The sequence below is a fragment of the Larimichthys crocea genome, chromosome VIII (assembly GCF_000972845.2).
Source record: "Larimichthys crocea isolate SSNF chromosome VIII, L_crocea_2.0, whole genome shotgun sequence".
In the NCBI taxonomy this organism is placed as follows: domain Eukaryota; kingdom Metazoa; phylum Chordata; class Actinopteri; family Sciaenidae; genus Larimichthys; species Larimichthys crocea.
In genome coordinates this window covers 7,818,106-7,834,049 of record NC_040018.1, presented here as the reverse complement: position 1 = coordinate 7,834,049, position 15,944 = coordinate 7,818,106, and the positions used below count along the sequence as shown (strand labels likewise).

The window sequence follows — 15,944 nt, the reverse complement described above, 5'->3', positions numbered from 1 at the left end:
CATCATAGAAAAGTTTACTTATTTCCATAATTCCATTAAAAAGGTTAAACTTTCATAGATTATAGATTCAGGGCCCATAATTCAAACAATTTCAAGTATTTATTTGTTTATTTTTTTACATATTTTGGGTTTACAGCTCAAAAAACCCATGAAAACAGGAATTCAAAAAATTAGAATTATGGAAATAAGTAAACCTTTCTATGATATTCTAATTTTTTGGAAAGGGTCTGTATTTCAGGGTTTTTGACGCTTTGTCAAAAGTTCTCCAAATCAGTCTACACATCTCACCATGCAGCATGATGTTAGCACCGATTTGCTGTTTCTGGACACCTGAGTGTTTTGTCCAATATTCACTCTTTTAACTCTTAACCCTGTAGTATTGCATGATACCAGGTGAATTATTCCGAGGAAGCCAGAAAGGAAACACTGAGCCGCCGTCTCCTCCTGACAGGTAGAGCTGGTTATCAGAAAGATGTTTTTTTAAAGGGTTAGTTCAGGTTTCATGAAGCGGTGTTGTCAGGTCTAATCGTGATGTCACCTGTAACTGTGCAGTGCCAGTTGTGTGTGTGGAAAAATAGGGTGGGAGTAGTGAATGAGGGACAGATTCAGTTGAATGGAGTTGAAATATAGTGTCTGTGATCAATTATACTGCAAGTTTCTGCAAGTCCTGAAAAAACTGGCAGCAGTTCAAGTGCATATATCAACTGAAGTGTAAAATCATGCCGTGCCTACATTTTGTTAGTATGTCCAGCAGTGGATATTCATTTATGAAAAAAAGGATGATGTGTAGCAGAAGCGGTGCAGCTCCTGCATCTTTGACTCCAAATCTTCCAAAGAAAAACACTCTTTACTCAGTAGGGGGCGTTCCTCAACCAGGACTGAGTGCTTTGGAGTCCTGAGGGCAGTCCAGAGGTTCAGCCCTGCCTTCAAAACAGCACAGAGGAGAGTACTGTTGGAAGCACTGAAGTCCAGCTGGAGTAACAGGTTAAAGGTTTCAAGATATCCCAGTTTTCTGGTTAGAACGGCCACATTTAGTTCATTACATTCAAGTACACATTCTTGGTAGGTTACTCTGAATGTGATTGGTCAACACAGAGCCTCCTGCGGCCTGTTGGCTGACGTTAAAGATACCTGCAGTCAAGTGTACACAAGTTTTTCCATTCAAAAGCAAGCTGTTTTTTATTTTATTTGTAAAAACAACTATGGGATGTCAAAATCACATTACACTGAAACAGCAACAACATATCCAGTCTTTTCTTCTCCCAAAGGCACATCAAACAGCGCTGTTTAATGTAGAATTATGAAAGTTCAAATGGTGGCTGATGTAGACGCTGTAGACGAGTGTGCTGGATACAGTATCAAGTACACAGTGTTTAGGCCCAAATATCTACAGTATAGCTGAACTTTGTACCTTGTACTCCACTTCAGCTCTGCTTTACATTAGAATGCAGTGAGCACACAGAAATGTGACTTGATTTTTAGTGTGAACTGTCAAAATCATCAGTCATTTCAAGCTTTAAATGGAGGCGAACAATAAAAGTTATTTCTCAGAATCATGACAGAAGCTGTGAGCAGGTAACTGGTTTTAGATTGGACTTTTAATCCAGATTTGTGTGGCTTGTATTTTTGGTGGCCTCATTTGAATTCTGGGCTAAAGCTACGGACCAGCTGAGCACACATCTGTGTTCTCTGTAACAGAAGTACAGTGCAGCAAACCATCATGTGAGCACACTGGACAAACATGAAAACAAGACAAAGGTTAGAAAACGACAGAACTGCTTTAAATCACCTCATAAAATCTGTTAGCAGACAGCTTAATTCAACATCAGCAACATCATTGGATGTTATGTTTCAGCGTTCACTCTCCTCTCCGCTCTGTTCAGGTCTTCTTCAGCTCTCGAGGGAAATGTGTGGCTAAAATGCTCCATCATGTGCCCAACGTGTCTGTCTGCTGTTTGGTGCTGTGTGCAGAAGGGCTCATTAGAGCCGCCTGCTGCATCTTGAAGTAACTCTAAAAGGGAGCAGTCAGTCTGAACCGGAACAGTAAAGCTGCAGGTTTAAGCCCAAACTAAAGAGTTTAAGATGAGTTCAAAAGAAATGTAGATTGGGGTACAAATTCTCTTTGGCTTCGAACCCTTTGACATAAACATGTAGGCATTTGACTTTTCCACAGTACTGTATCCAAAGACCGTCAGTGCTTATTGTCAAGTGGTCATTTACTTTGTTAGCAGATGTGACGTACATAAAAACACAGAAGGCACACTGTGACCCTTCTAGTTCACAGCTGACCTGGGCCTGACCAAAGTAAACAGAAGGGGTCGAGTCCACTGCTCTTAAAATAGTGTGAAACCATATATTAGGTTATGGCTCATAGCCATTGTTAAAATATGGTGATGATTTGGTAAAGTTACACATCACAGTAAAGCTTCTCAGGTCCAGGTCCTCTTATTAATGAATTGGCCAAACCCTTTAACACAATGTAAAGATTTATTCTCACAATCTGAACACGTATTCTCTATTTCTTGGTACTAATTTTGATGGATATTTCTTGAAAGAATAGTTTTGGTACATACTTATTTTCACTTTGTTGCTGAGTTCGACATGAAAATCAATATCACTCTAATACCTGTCTGTTAAATATGAAGCTACAGCCGGACACAGTTTACACTGCCGGGCCTTTATGCCAAGCATCAAATGTGCTATCAAGGATTATAATAAGAGTACATCATATAAAAGAGAAAATACAGGTCATTGAAAGATAGAAATATTACCAGTTTGGCAGTGCTCTATGAATTAATGCATTTGGGTGAAAGTAGTGTGGCAGTGCGTTAGACTCTCGTCTATTTGAAGGCTCTTTCTGTTTTTAAGTGACAGAGTTCACAGGCACAATAGTGTGATTGTTCCAGTGGAAACTAAATGAATGAAATCACTATGAGTAACTGAAATCTATTTGCTACACAGTGACCTTTGCTATTTTAATCCGAGTGTCTGAATTCTATGTGGAAAATTTCTGCACAATGTAGATCAAACATTCACGTAACGGAACCAGAACGATAAAGTCTACTTTTTGCTAAAAACAAAAAACAAAAGAAAAAAACAACCACAATGCAAAGCTTTGCTTTTCCTCCTGAGATGACAGACGTGTAAATTGGTGAAATAAGCTGACATCAGAGTCAAAACTCTCTCTCTCTGAGCTACTTATGTGATCTTATTTTTCACCGAACGAGTGCAAAATGGTGCGAGAAGTTCAGGAAAGCTTCCCAGATCTGTGCAACATTTGTTTGAAACACTACGAGAATAAAATGTCTCAGAAACTCTAGAACTGAATTATGTACTATTAGATCATTGGTAGGCTGATTAATCCTACTGAGTGTTTTAACTAACTCATCTCTTATTAATGCTTCCAAACAAACTCTTCAAAGTGTTTCGAGTAAGAACGGCAGTACCCAAGCAGCAAAAAACACACAAAATGTTCAAAACTCTGAAGCTGCAGAAGAACTAGAGGAGCATTCAGAGCCTCTCTGTACCGTCCGCAGGGAACAGGGTAAGTTTAAAGCAGTGACCTGTTAGTAAAGCTATGTGCGAAGAATACATTTCACTTCATTTACATGTAGAGTAAGTCAAATAAAAAAAAACAACAAACAATTTACACTGTACAATACATCGATTCAATCTAAAGAGACGAGGGGAGTAACGGTGTAAAAATGCTGGTGCTGAGTCTAAAACTGTTCAGAGAGCAGATCACACAGTCTCTGAGACACAGAGTCCCTGCTGGTCCGGAGGGTGAGACGGTACATCTGAAAAGAAAACACACACACAATTACACAGGCTGTATGATAGGATGCAGGCATGAGTCAGTGTGTGTGTGTGTGTGTGTGTGTGTGTGTGTGTGTGTGTGTGTGTGTGTGTAGGGTCTCTGCAGGTTTCAACAAGTCAAATTTAAGACTTTTTAAAGACCATAATTAATACAATTTAAGTAGGCCTGTGTTGAAAAAAATCGATTTTCTGATTCTGAATCGATTTGCATATTAATTCCTTAAGATCGATTCGTACATCCAAAGATCGATTTAGTTAAATTATAATTTTAATACATTTTCCCCCGGTGAACTTTAACCCCACTAGTCGCTTCATTGAATTGAAACAGGCGTGCACCGTGTTTAAACTACACTATGGCGTCTCACACATGCGAGGTGCGTTCAATGGCCGTCGGAATGACTATGATGCGTTCATGAACGTGGGAAAAATGGAAATTCACCGGAAATATAATAAAACTACAGACAAAAGAACATTCAAGGAAAACTCTACAACTACCAGCCACTTCTGTACGTTCTCTTAAAATAACCGAGGTGATTGCGGGTTACATTTGCAAAGATATGCGCCCGTATTCCGTTGTTGAAAATGAGGGCTTCAGGCCAAAAAAATGGTTTTAATAACACTAACCCGAATCGAGATCGGATCGATCAGATTGGATTTCGATAATCGATTCTCAGTCTTGAGAATCGTAATCGAATCGATTCTTGGAATTTGAATCGATACCCAGCCCTAAATTTAAGACCCATTTAACATTCACACTGGCAAAAAAGTACATAAGACATGAAGGAAAATCAGAGGCCAGGAATTATGCTGGCTGGCATTTTTGTGTTTTTCTGATTTGCCGTGGGATTCCAATGCCTTGATGCCCAGTGTTCCAAGTTTCAAAGCAGCATGCTTCATATATGTTTCCATCCACTGGCTTCAACCATGCATTGAATTGATCGTTCTGAAGCCACAAATGGTTGAACTTGCACTTACCCATCGTATACAAGTAATTCAGCTTTGCTGTGGGCTTTGGTTAAGTTTTCTCTGCTGCTACTTTAGTTCCGTTTTGTAGTTATGTTATAGCGTCACATTTAAAAGCAGGACTGAAGTTTATGCATTTGTTTTAAATAAAAGTAATGGTAATACATTTTTAAGACCTTTCAAAAAGACATTTTATGAGATTTTAAGAGAATTTTAAGGCCTTAAATTATTGGATTTTAGATGTTTTAAGGCTTTTTAAAGACCCTGCGGATACCCTGGCATGTGTGTGTGTGTGTGTTTTTTACCTGTGCTTGTGTGTTGGGCTCCAGCCTGAGGAGGCAGCCCACCTGAGTGTTCTTAGTGTGAATGACTCCGGCTCCAACAAAGTTTGCAGGATTGGGATCCACCCCGTCCAGCAGAGCTACACCAAAACCCAAGATCTACAAACACATTACCATTTCATTACCACAACACACTAGTTTACAACATCAACCTGATTCTTTCACTTCACCATTCGTACTGTAAAAGTTGAGTTTGAGAGCTACTTCTTGACCTCAACATCTCTTTCAAGTCTTTTTTTTGGGGGATTTTTAAGTTAATGTGAATGAGAAATCCTGACATGGTTGAAAGCTCCAGAATCTTCACTGGTGAGACATGAAATATCATCCAGCCCGTCCAGTTGGAGTAACAGATTAAAGGTTTAAAAGGTGTTTAAAGCTTTCTGGTTAGAAGGGAAACTATTAAATCTTTCTAGTCTTCACATTCCTGGTGGATTACGCTGTATGTGATTGATCAACACAGAGCGTTGCTGGGTGACTCTGTGTCGTTTGCTGTGTTGGCACCCCTCCTGACCTGACACACCCGCTACAGTGACTCTTCTCAAACAGGGCTGGACGTGGCCTTAGTGGACCTTGTCTAAGACCATTTTGTGAAATTCTATATCCTCACTTTTCATTCATTCTTTTTTTGTTTCACTAGTTAGATTGATGAATGTCTGGAAAACGTTTGGAGAATGATTTAAAGGAGACATAAATACAGGGTAGTATGTCATATCCTAAATGTACCATTCATAAAATAAAAAGTTAAAAAGTGCAGAAGCTGACCAAGAATAATAATAATAATACAAATGAAATATGTCTCTGTGATGTTCTCACACACAGTTGGTTAATGTGTGAAGAACTGATGTTGTACCTTGGCCTTGGTGACGTCGGTGTCCATCGGGTGTCTGGCTTTGAAGATTTTCTGAACTTCTTGTTGGGGGCTGAGGAGAAAAGCCAGAGAGGGAGAGGGGGCAATAACAGGTTACTATAGAAGGCTATTCACTACAAAACATGTAATACACATTAACTATTCAAACCTCATTTTAAAAATGCCAACAATAGTCCAAAGCATTTTCCAATGCCACGTGCTACATGAGGAATCCCATAAACACCGGTGTAGGTTGAAGTTTGAGTGTTACAGAGCAGTGCTTCTTTCCTTACTCATGATCTTTGGTTGATATAATCTGCCCGTCAGAAACCAGCAAATATGAGTCAGCAGCAGCTAAAATAAGAAGAATGCTACCTGAGCATGCTGCACAATGTTACGGAGCAAAGATTAGATCAGAGATTTGAAGTTTGGATAACTCAGGTTATGTTATCAAGTTGGAACCGATCCAAAACAGAACATAACAATGGTTCTTAACTGGTTTAATCTCAAAAGGTTTCCACCTTTTCTGACAGAGACAAATGTGGACATATCAGTCCACTGCTGATAGGAATCGTGGGACATGGGTGCTTACGCTCCGAGCTGTTTCCAGCGCTGGAAGAAGTCTTGGGACAACATCTCTGTGGGCTGGAAAAACTTGTTCAGCATCACAGGAAGTTTCACTCCGATATTCTGAAGAGTTCCACCGTATCTGTTCACACACAGAGGAATTAGCTTATAGAGTATAGAGTATGTATGCAAAAATAACATATGCATTCAGACACAAACCTGAACTGGATGTTGAGCACGGGTGCATCTGTGAAATCTGACACACACTCAATGTTGAGAATCTGCTGGACCTGAGCTCCACCTTCTATTATGGGGTCTACTGTCTTGGCGTGGACATTCAGCTGTGGAGACAACGGTCAAGGACTCTACAGATACCTGATGGACACCAGCATACATCGCTGTACACCTACCTGTCCACTCACAGTGGACACTGCTGTAAATGTACTTTATTTATACAGCCCTTTACAACAGTCCTTTCGGTGTACCAAAGTGCTTTACAGCAGATAATAAATAAAGAGAACAATAAGTAAAAACAATAAAGAACAATAAAAACAATAAAATACAACAAAATCGAATAAGATAAGATAAAAGTGTCATCATACTACTGGGAATTAAAAGCCATCCTAAATAAGTGGGTAATTAGCCTGGATTTAAAAAGGCCCAGGTCAGAAACAAGACGCATCTCGACGGGGAGCTTATTCCAGAGTCTGGGGGCGGCAACGGAAAAGGCTCGGTCACCCCAGTGATCTTTAGACCTCAGAGCTCTACCAGGATTGCGGACAGTTAAAAGCTCAGATAAATACGACGGGGCGAGGCCGTTAAGAGCTTTAAAAACAAATATTAAAAGTTCAAAATCAATTCTATAAAGGACAGGAAGCCAATGAAGGGAGTTAAGAACAGGAGAGATATGCACACGTCTGCTGGTGTAGTTAAATCATGTTGAGTAATGTCTGCAGTTGGGAAGTAGCAGTAGTACTTCTTTATTTTTAAGTGTGTAAATTCCACAATCGAGTGCCTAACAAGAAGCCAGCGAGCAGTGGAAGGATATGAGCCTTGAGTGTGTCAGAACTGGTCACTGATGAGGAGAAGCTCAGGAACTGGGTAGAGGTCTTGTTGCCGTAAAACACATAAATGCGACCTGTAAGACAGAGAGCAGGTAATCAATGTCTGAGTTCATTCCATTCATTATTGTCTAATGACAGCCTGTCAGGAGTGTCCTTTAAAAGATACCCGTGACACTGATGAGGTCTGATGAGATAAACTGGAGAAATAAAGAGTGCTATGAAGCTGCTCACCGAGGTTCTGTCTGTACTCAGACTTCAGTCCAATCTGCAGGAGCTGGTTCTCATAGATGACACCGTTGTTCTTACAAACAAACCTGGAATTCACAAGCACACAATTATAAATTTACAACCAGAGCTTCAGTTTTGTTTGGCAGAAAACATTTTAAAAGTTCATGAAGATCCAGTGTTTGAACCATATTAGACATGAGTCACGATACCTCGGCCTCTGAAGCTTCAATTCTGACCGTTCTTTTTTTAAATACTGTCTCTTGTGGAGTGCCCCTTTAATATTCAATTAAACGTGGATTCACCTAAACTATTTCATCAAACCAGCTCACAGTATGGTCCCCACCTGGGAAAGTTCTCCTCACACACTTCTGCAGGTGCAGCGGTGGAGATGTCGGAGAAGACATCCACCAGCAGGCTGGCTCCTGATGGAGGGGTGGAGTTTAGATTGAGCAGGTCTGTGAAGGGATGGGTGGAACCCTGGGAGAGAAACATACAGTATCTTTAACACACAGTATCTACATACACTGAAATCTGAACAAGTGTATTGTTTTTTTAAATATGTAAACACTAATTAAACATGAGTTAATCCCACAGGAATCTACTTAACTCTCTGCTTTCTAAAGCATCGACATTAAAGTCAAAATATAAACTATAATAACACTGAAGCTGTTGTGTGTTGGAGAGTTCTGGGTATTTCCCATGCTGTTTGCTAACTGAGAGCTCGTCTGGTTAATGATGTGAATTTTTCACACTATGGAAGCTAATTAGCCTAGCTCGCAGGACTTCCCATGACTTTTTGTCCAGGTTTTCTTTTAACAGCTGCTGAATTATCGGCATATGCAAATTGTGTTTGCCACACATTATGCAGATGACAGGGTTCAGCTATTGCGAGCTGGCTCTCTTCCACTGGAACAGTTGTGGGCATGACAAGTGACGAGAGTGCCAGAACTCAGCAGGTATCAATGCACCAGAATCTTAACACATTCATGCACTGCTTTGGGAATTCTTACCCAACAAACAAATATACAAATACAGTCGTCCCTCGCTATAATGCGGTTCACTTTTTCGTGGACTCACTGTTTCGCGGATTTTTTCAGTGTAATTTTGCATGCTTTTTTTTTACAGCGTACTGTACAGTATGAACGCGCATTGTGTTCTGCGTCCTAAATTGGCTAAGAGAGAACCGCACGTGTTCTGCGTCCTGATTAACTAAGGAAGTACTGTACAAAATGCGTGTAAAAAGGTGTATAAAAGTGTGTGGTTAGGGGTTTTACAGCCTTAAAACATGTATAATTATTGTAAAACTTACTTCGCGGATTTCGTTTATTGCGGGTTATTTTTAGAACATATCCTCCGCGATAAACGAGGGACCACTGTAGTCCAACAGTTGAAGCCCTAGCTTTGAACTTGAAAACAAACTGGACTTGTTATCGCCAATAGATTTTAAGAAGATTGGAGTGATCAATATCTGCACTAGAAAAATACACAGACCACAGAATCCTACAACAAAACCAAAACCTCTGCAGAGCTGCTTTATGAGAACACAGAAGAGCACGGAAACTTCTATGCACAATACTTGAACATAGAGTTACATAATAATGCAGGAATGGTAACAGAGGCTACGCGCTGTTTCTATCAGTATACCATGGTCCCAGCAGAGAGCATGATGGGACTAGAAGAGGCAGGGCGGGGTCTGTTGGTAGGTAGAAGGTCTGCCATCAGTGAAGGAGAAGACTGATGGAGAAAGAAAAGGAGGAGAAAGAGGGAAAAGCAGGAGAGAGGGAGGAGAAAGAACAAGTGAAGGTAAAGGTCAAGGAAGTGTTAAAATGGAAGAAAACAAAGGCTCAAAGGCTGCAAACCAGTAATGAACAATATACAACAACACACAGAATATCATAGTTCACTTGTTATGAAGTAAAGATTTCACAGCTCTGCTGTGTGTTTACCTTTTTTGTGGCCTCTGTGTTCTCGCTGGGCTCTGTGCTGCCGTTGACATTCCGCCGGGCGTCGTCGATGTCAGGAAGGTGGCCGGGGCCCTTCTTCCTCTTCAGCTTGGCCAGGATTGAAGACTCTCTCTCTGGGAATGGAGGCATCTCTTCTAAGACTGTGGCCTGTAGAGGGACAAAGACAACAAGACAATACTGTTAAGTGTGTGTGTGTGAGAGACTGATAGACCGTCAGGTGTTCCTGCATAACTCACTAACCAGTATGTCAGTGCTGGCGATGCAGCTGAGCCTCAGGTACTCGACAGCTCTCTGCTGAAGCTCCACGTCAGCGTTGCGGAGCTGGCTGTCTGAGCGCAGGACATCTTGGATCGTGGCCTTCACTTCTGGAAACAAGTTAATGAACTTGATGTAGGCTGACAGCAACAGCGCTCGAGTTGGCACAGAGCACAGGTGGAACTTGGAGTGTAGAAGGTTGAACTGGACCAAAGGGCTGAACGAGAACACGACACAGAACAGTTAAACCTTTTCAACAGTCGGGTCAGCTCTGGAGAAAGTAATACAAACACGTTCTCACATAAGCCTGCACCCAGCCATGCACTTCATTAAAACTATTTTTTACAGAAGAAATAGTAATTTGATGCATGGATGTGGTTTATACCTGGAGCGCGAGTCCCCTGCGATTAGGTTTCCAAACTCTCCCAGGATGTAACCACCCACCTTCACCAGGTTCTCATGGCAGGCAGGAGCCTGTAGTGCCTACAAGTGTTCACATAGCATGACGGCATCAGGGTAGAAACACCACAGAAGAAGTCACACACTTCCCTTAATTCAGATTCCCCCATAGTGTAACCAGTTGTAGCCAATTCCCACTTAGTCCACATGAACATGTTTGCTGTGAAAGGTCTGATGATGTGTGCACTCTTCATGCCCACCTCAAAGACGGTCTTGGCAGCATAGCCTTGGACATCGTCTCTGTTTATGACGATCTGGATGACGCGATACCACACCTCCTCACTGACATAGTCGCCTGCGATGCGGATGAGGTTGAGGATGGTGTCCACGTACCAGGTGTAGTCCACGGCATATTTTTCTGCCAGGATAGCCACCTTGAGCACCTGAGGGAAAGAAGGAAGTGGCTGAGGGCGAGCGCGGCACACAGAGGAAGTAAAGGGTGCGCAGGCATGCACTGATGACCCACTATCTCCTCTCTGATCGAGTAGTCAGCGGTCTCCAGGTAGCTCAGCATCTCTGCCACGATCTGCTTGGCGTTGCTGCGGTCGCACATGGCATAGAGCAGATCAACAGCCCGCTGGCGAACGCTCACATCTCGCTCCGTCTGTGCAGAAAACAAACACGGACAGAAGATATGAAATGACAAACGTTTCTGGCAGATTGCACCAGCTGCACCAGCCTCTTAAATTCCACGGAAGCCTGTTGCACAGACACTGATACCGCCAGGGATTTTGGGGGTAGGCCATTTTTATTAATTACTGTATTTAATATTTACTACTATTGACTGCTGTCTGCAAGCCAAATTTCCCCTCTGGGAGTTTTACTCTCGCTCACTCTCTCTCTTGCTAATCAATTTGAATAAACTACAAATGTGAATCCAGGCCGTGTGAGTTGGGATATGTTCTGCTCAGCCAAACAGAGCTCCCCGGAGAAAGAAACATCACTGCATGTGTTTGGTATTCATTTGGAATTAACCGAATCTTTTCACAGTACAAAAGTATGTATGTGTGGAATAAGGATGAGCTGATGGTGAGACACTGAGAAATAGATCTGCAGTACCAACCATATATCTGCATAAAGAAAGTGTACTGAAGTCATGTGGACATTTGATCTTATGGTTGAATAACATTTCTGGATATATTCACAAAAAGGACCTTGAGGGAGTTTGGAGTTCATTGATGATTGGTGATGATAACTGCAGCCTCCAGAAGTATTTCAAGGCATTGTAGTGACAGAGGCAGTATTCTGTCACTTTATCATGAGCCATTTATTTTGATGCATGTAATTTTTTTAATATCAATAACAATAGAAATGTAAAAACCTAACAAAGCGTCAAGTTTCACCCATACAGGACCACTGTTTGCCTTAAAGTGAATCGTTTGGTGGTGAATGATGTAACTTTGAACCCCAGTATAATGTGCAGGTCAAGTTTAACTTAATAACTTCACAGTTCATGCTTGACATGACACAAACATAGTGTCTTCACATAAATTACCAGTGTTAAAATATGGCTGCTATTAGTTGTGATCTTCTCATGTTTATAATATGAAGTTCAGGGGTCATGTTCAATAGGAGGAGCTAAAGCTTTTCAGCACAGCATTTCCTCTGTAGAGTCATTCGCAAAGCTGCTGAAAGACACGCTGACCCTTTTTTTAAACCATAAAATAAGAAACTCTCTCAGAGACTTACTGACTACATCTACAGTGATTGGTTGACAGGTAAACAGACACTGACATGTTGATACAGTGATGGTTTTATATTTTGTAAACAGAACATGTTGTCATCCTTCAATGAAGTAATTCTACATTCTGATGCACTGTGATCCAGGGAATGCTGTGGAATTAACTTTGTTTATTTGTTTAATTATTGCAGTTGGAGTGAATTTAAAGACACATTTAATGAGCTGTTGAGTTCAGACGTCTGAAAAGACTGTTTTCTGTTCGATGAAGAACTGTGACAGAACTGAGATATTTCAGGTTCTACAGTGCTGCATTTGTGAAGTGATTATTAATAAGTGGCACATTTCAGACACCGTGGCTCTCTTGTGCTCAGACGGTTAAAAAAAAAAAATCCAAGCTGTGTCACTGTAAGCGATGACATAAACACTCACCTTTAGAGCATTGATCACAGTTTCGATATGTGTCTTCACTGTCTCGTGAGAAAACTCAGAGCTGGCCAGTGTGCACATGCTCTCCAAAGCCAGATAACGGAGGTTGGTTTCCCTGTGCTGCAGAAACTGGCCTAGCTGGTTGCAGGCTCGTACCAACAGGGTGGGCTCACTGAGAGACAAGACACAACAACTAGCTGTAGTTTAAAAAGGCCAACGCCGATTGCAACATCCACAAAGTGCTACACAACACAGGAATGTAAACTAATGACAGTGAGGTTTGCACCAAAGGCTTTGATGAGAAGTTTAAAGATAAAGAATAAGTCAGTTAGAGCTCAGCCAAACAGTATGCTGTCTGAAAATATCTAACACAACTTGATGGAAACAAACACTACCTGCTACAAACTCTATCCAGTGATCCAATAGTAAAATTCCATTAGAAAATTCCTTATTTTCCTTTTTCAGAACAAACCTCCGTAGTTCTACGATATTCCACCAGCAGAAAGTGAGTGACAGTGAGTAGGACCAACCTGTCATGGTGGATGATGAGGGAGATGGCTTCAAACAGGACAGCATTCTTTGCGTTAGAGTGTTGGACCTTCTTGGACTTGGGCGGTTCCTGGGCTTTATTGAGGATGGTCTCCAGACACTCTGTCAGACGACTTCGCAGAGCTGCATCCTCTGCAACAACAAACAAACAAACAAACAAACATGTTCTTATCACCTCCGAGCCTTTACGTGAATGCTCATCAACATCATTACTTCACCAAACTAGTAGTATAAAGGCTTCATTATCCTTTTTACATCAACAATGGATCAGATCACTGAATGTACTGAAGCTCCTGTTTTTGGTTTTGGTCGATGCTTTCACCTTATTAGCAAAAAAACTGATATATCAAGTCTCACACTATGTGCACCTCTGAATCTGTCTTACCTACATCACACATCTTGTTTACTCAACCTGTGCATAAACAAACAATCTGTGGTTTGGTGTGGAGTCATCGTATCCATTCACACAGTATTCCTGTCTGTTGTGGAGAAATTGCTGACGTCAAAGGTCAACGGTGAGGTCAGGAGGGAAGAAGGTGTTCAGGAGCCTCTGATGTCTTATGCTGTAATATTTATTGATATTTTTAGTCATGCAGGTGTTATTGTCAGCATATTCTAGTCTGGAGACACAGATGTCTGTTTACAGAGATTGGAACGGCAAGCTATCTATTATGACTAGGAAGGCAGCAATAGGTCTCTTCGACCCAGGCCATCACAGTGTTGAGATAGACTGGCACCTATTGTTCCCAACCAAAACCAAACAATTAATACTGCCGAGGACCTCAAGGCCCACACGTGACCTTGTGTAACCTAGGGATAGAAAATTCCAAAACACTGTCCAGCTTTAGTGCAGGCTGTCAAAATTTAAAAGACAAACTCAGACTACGACTACATGTCAACAGCTTCAAGTGGAACTCACACAGCCGATCCTGGTGGCACGTTTGTTCAATGCAAAGAGTCGTCAATTCATGGTCATCATTTCCCTCTGTTTGGCTGATCATGTTCAATTAAACCTTTAAATGTAAGCTCTGGAGAAATGGTATCAGTGTCTATTGAAGGATTTTTGGGAAACGATATAACTGGAAACTGGAATTATGTTGTTTAAAAAAAACCCACACACACTGTAAAGTGTCTGCAAACCATAGGTGTGATTGGCAAAGGACAAAAAAGCAGGAAAATATACAGCGCACCTACCATGATGCGGCGTCATGGTAGGTGCAAATAACACTTACACACTCACGGGCGTTTCTGTGAATGCTTAAAAATGCCAAAAATGTCGTCAGACATTCGTTGCATTTTTCCTTTGTTGCAGAAGGTTATCTGAATCAGATAACCTGATTCAGATAACCTTCCGCAACGACTGCAGGCTCTTACGAGACCCTCACTTTCAGGTCGGAAAAGCCAGATTTCCTGAATTATCCGGAAGAATCACACACCCCCGGCAAACACAGGGTGTGTAAAGCTCATTGATTGGTTGGTTGAACTCCAGTCTGGAGGTTGCTTTTGAAATGGAGACAAACATTAACATGTTACATACAAAGCCTGAGGGTGGTGCTAGAAATAACCGTCTGACTGACTGTACTGTACCATACCAGGTGGAGGGTAGCACTGTAGCAGCCGCAGCAACTTGACAGACAACCATGGCGCAGCGACAAAGTAGTACGTGTAGTCCTGTAGGTCGATGGATGCTGAAGTAACGATCTAGACACATGACAACAAGACAACACATTAATATATGTTGAACTCAGACTTAATGTTTGACCTCAGAGTGATGGAGATTTCATATCAAGTTACAGAAAGACACCCACCCTGCTGAGCCTGGCCACAGCCAGTGAGATGGATGTTTTGAAGTCGTCAGGACTCTTCTGGGCCAGAGTGGTAATAAGGCTGGTGGCTGCAGTTACCACACCCTGAAAACAGACAGACACACTAACTGACACAATGTTTCATCATCCTGCAGCTGTTGCAGGTAAACAGACATTACAGAGAGTGAGTGGTAACAGTTTACTGTTTTAGCAGTAAGAATGTCAAAAACTTTAACTTCTACTGCCAATAAAATTTTACACAGACACATGAAAATGCGTTTTATTTTCCACCCACAAGTAATTTTGTGCACTGCATTGTGGAAGAAGAGTGTGTATCAACAGCACACACACACAAAAAAAAAAAAATCAGCTGTATTTAGCGTGTTTGCTTTGCCAACATTTTTCCAGTGTGAACACACGACATACTTGGACCTGCTCAGAATCAGTGTGTAGTACGGCAGCGGCACACGGGTTCAGTCTTACCAGGTGCTGATCGTTCAGCAGATGGACCACTCGTGCTGTCCACTCTCCCATTGGCACCAGGTCAGCAGACGTCCTGTTGAGTCTGAGCAGACACAGTGCTGCACTCTGCTTCACGCTGTCCATGGTGTCCCTGATAGAGTAATACGTGGACATTCACAATATTATCAGAGCACGATGATCAAAATGTTCCAGGCACTGAACTGGTTCAAGGTGATCATGTGATACATCGCTGAACCTCACAACAACTCTAAAACACAATAAAAGTGATGTATTTCACATCACTAAAGGACAACCATTTCTCTATCAAACTAAAATAAATCAGTGTTTCATGTAACCCTATCAGTACTTCTGCTGAATCAATAATAATCATCTCAACTAAGCTAAATCACACACTGCATAGAAATAAAAGTACAGGCTCAGACTGGATAATGACAACCAGACATCCAACTCAGTCAAGACAACGGATTTTATTTAAAAGATCCAGTGTGTAGGATTT

At 41.5% G+C, this 15,944-nt stretch overlaps 1 protein-coding gene across 2 annotated transcripts in view; it reads right to left on the bottom strand.

Moving 5' to 3' along the window:
* Window positions 1-1,152: 1,152 nt before the first annotated feature.
* Window positions 1,153-15,944, bottom strand: part of LOC104921433 (adaptor related protein complex 2 subunit alpha 2) — a 28,866-nt gene continuing 14,074 nt past the window's right edge. Inside the window, exons 5-23 of one of the 2 annotated variants that reach the window (XM_019274044.2) lie at window positions 15,449-15,578; window positions 14,969-15,070; window positions 14,753-14,861; window positions 13,142-13,292; window positions 12,615-12,783; window positions 10,971-11,108; window positions 10,705-10,887; window positions 10,431-10,528; window positions 10,031-10,262; window positions 9,773-9,937; window positions 9,471-9,560; window positions 8,170-8,303; window positions 7,830-7,912; window positions 7,583-7,672; window positions 6,754-6,877; window positions 6,560-6,676; window positions 5,971-6,040; window positions 5,085-5,219; window positions 1,153-3,797 (exon numbers count right to left, since the gene is read on the bottom strand). In XM_019274044.2, the coding sequence (XP_019129589.1) occupies window positions 3,720-3,797; window positions 5,085-5,219; window positions 5,971-6,040; window positions 6,560-6,676; window positions 6,754-6,877; window positions 7,583-7,672; window positions 7,830-7,912; window positions 8,170-8,303; window positions 9,471-9,560; window positions 9,773-9,937; window positions 10,031-10,262; window positions 10,431-10,528; window positions 10,705-10,887; window positions 10,971-11,108; window positions 12,615-12,783; window positions 13,142-13,292; window positions 14,753-14,861; window positions 14,969-15,070; window positions 15,449-15,578 (2,398 nt within the window). In that variant the 3' untranslated portion in view covers window positions 1,153-3,719. The remainder of the gene's footprint in view (window positions 3,798-5,084; window positions 5,220-5,970; window positions 6,041-6,559; window positions 6,677-6,753; window positions 6,878-7,582; window positions 7,673-7,829; window positions 7,913-8,169; window positions 8,304-9,470; window positions 9,561-9,772; window positions 9,938-10,030; window positions 10,263-10,430; window positions 10,529-10,704; window positions 10,888-10,970; window positions 11,109-12,614; window positions 12,784-13,141; window positions 13,293-14,752; window positions 14,862-14,968; window positions 15,071-15,448; window positions 15,579-15,944) is intronic. The other variant, XM_010733958.3, reaches the window with a different exon arrangement.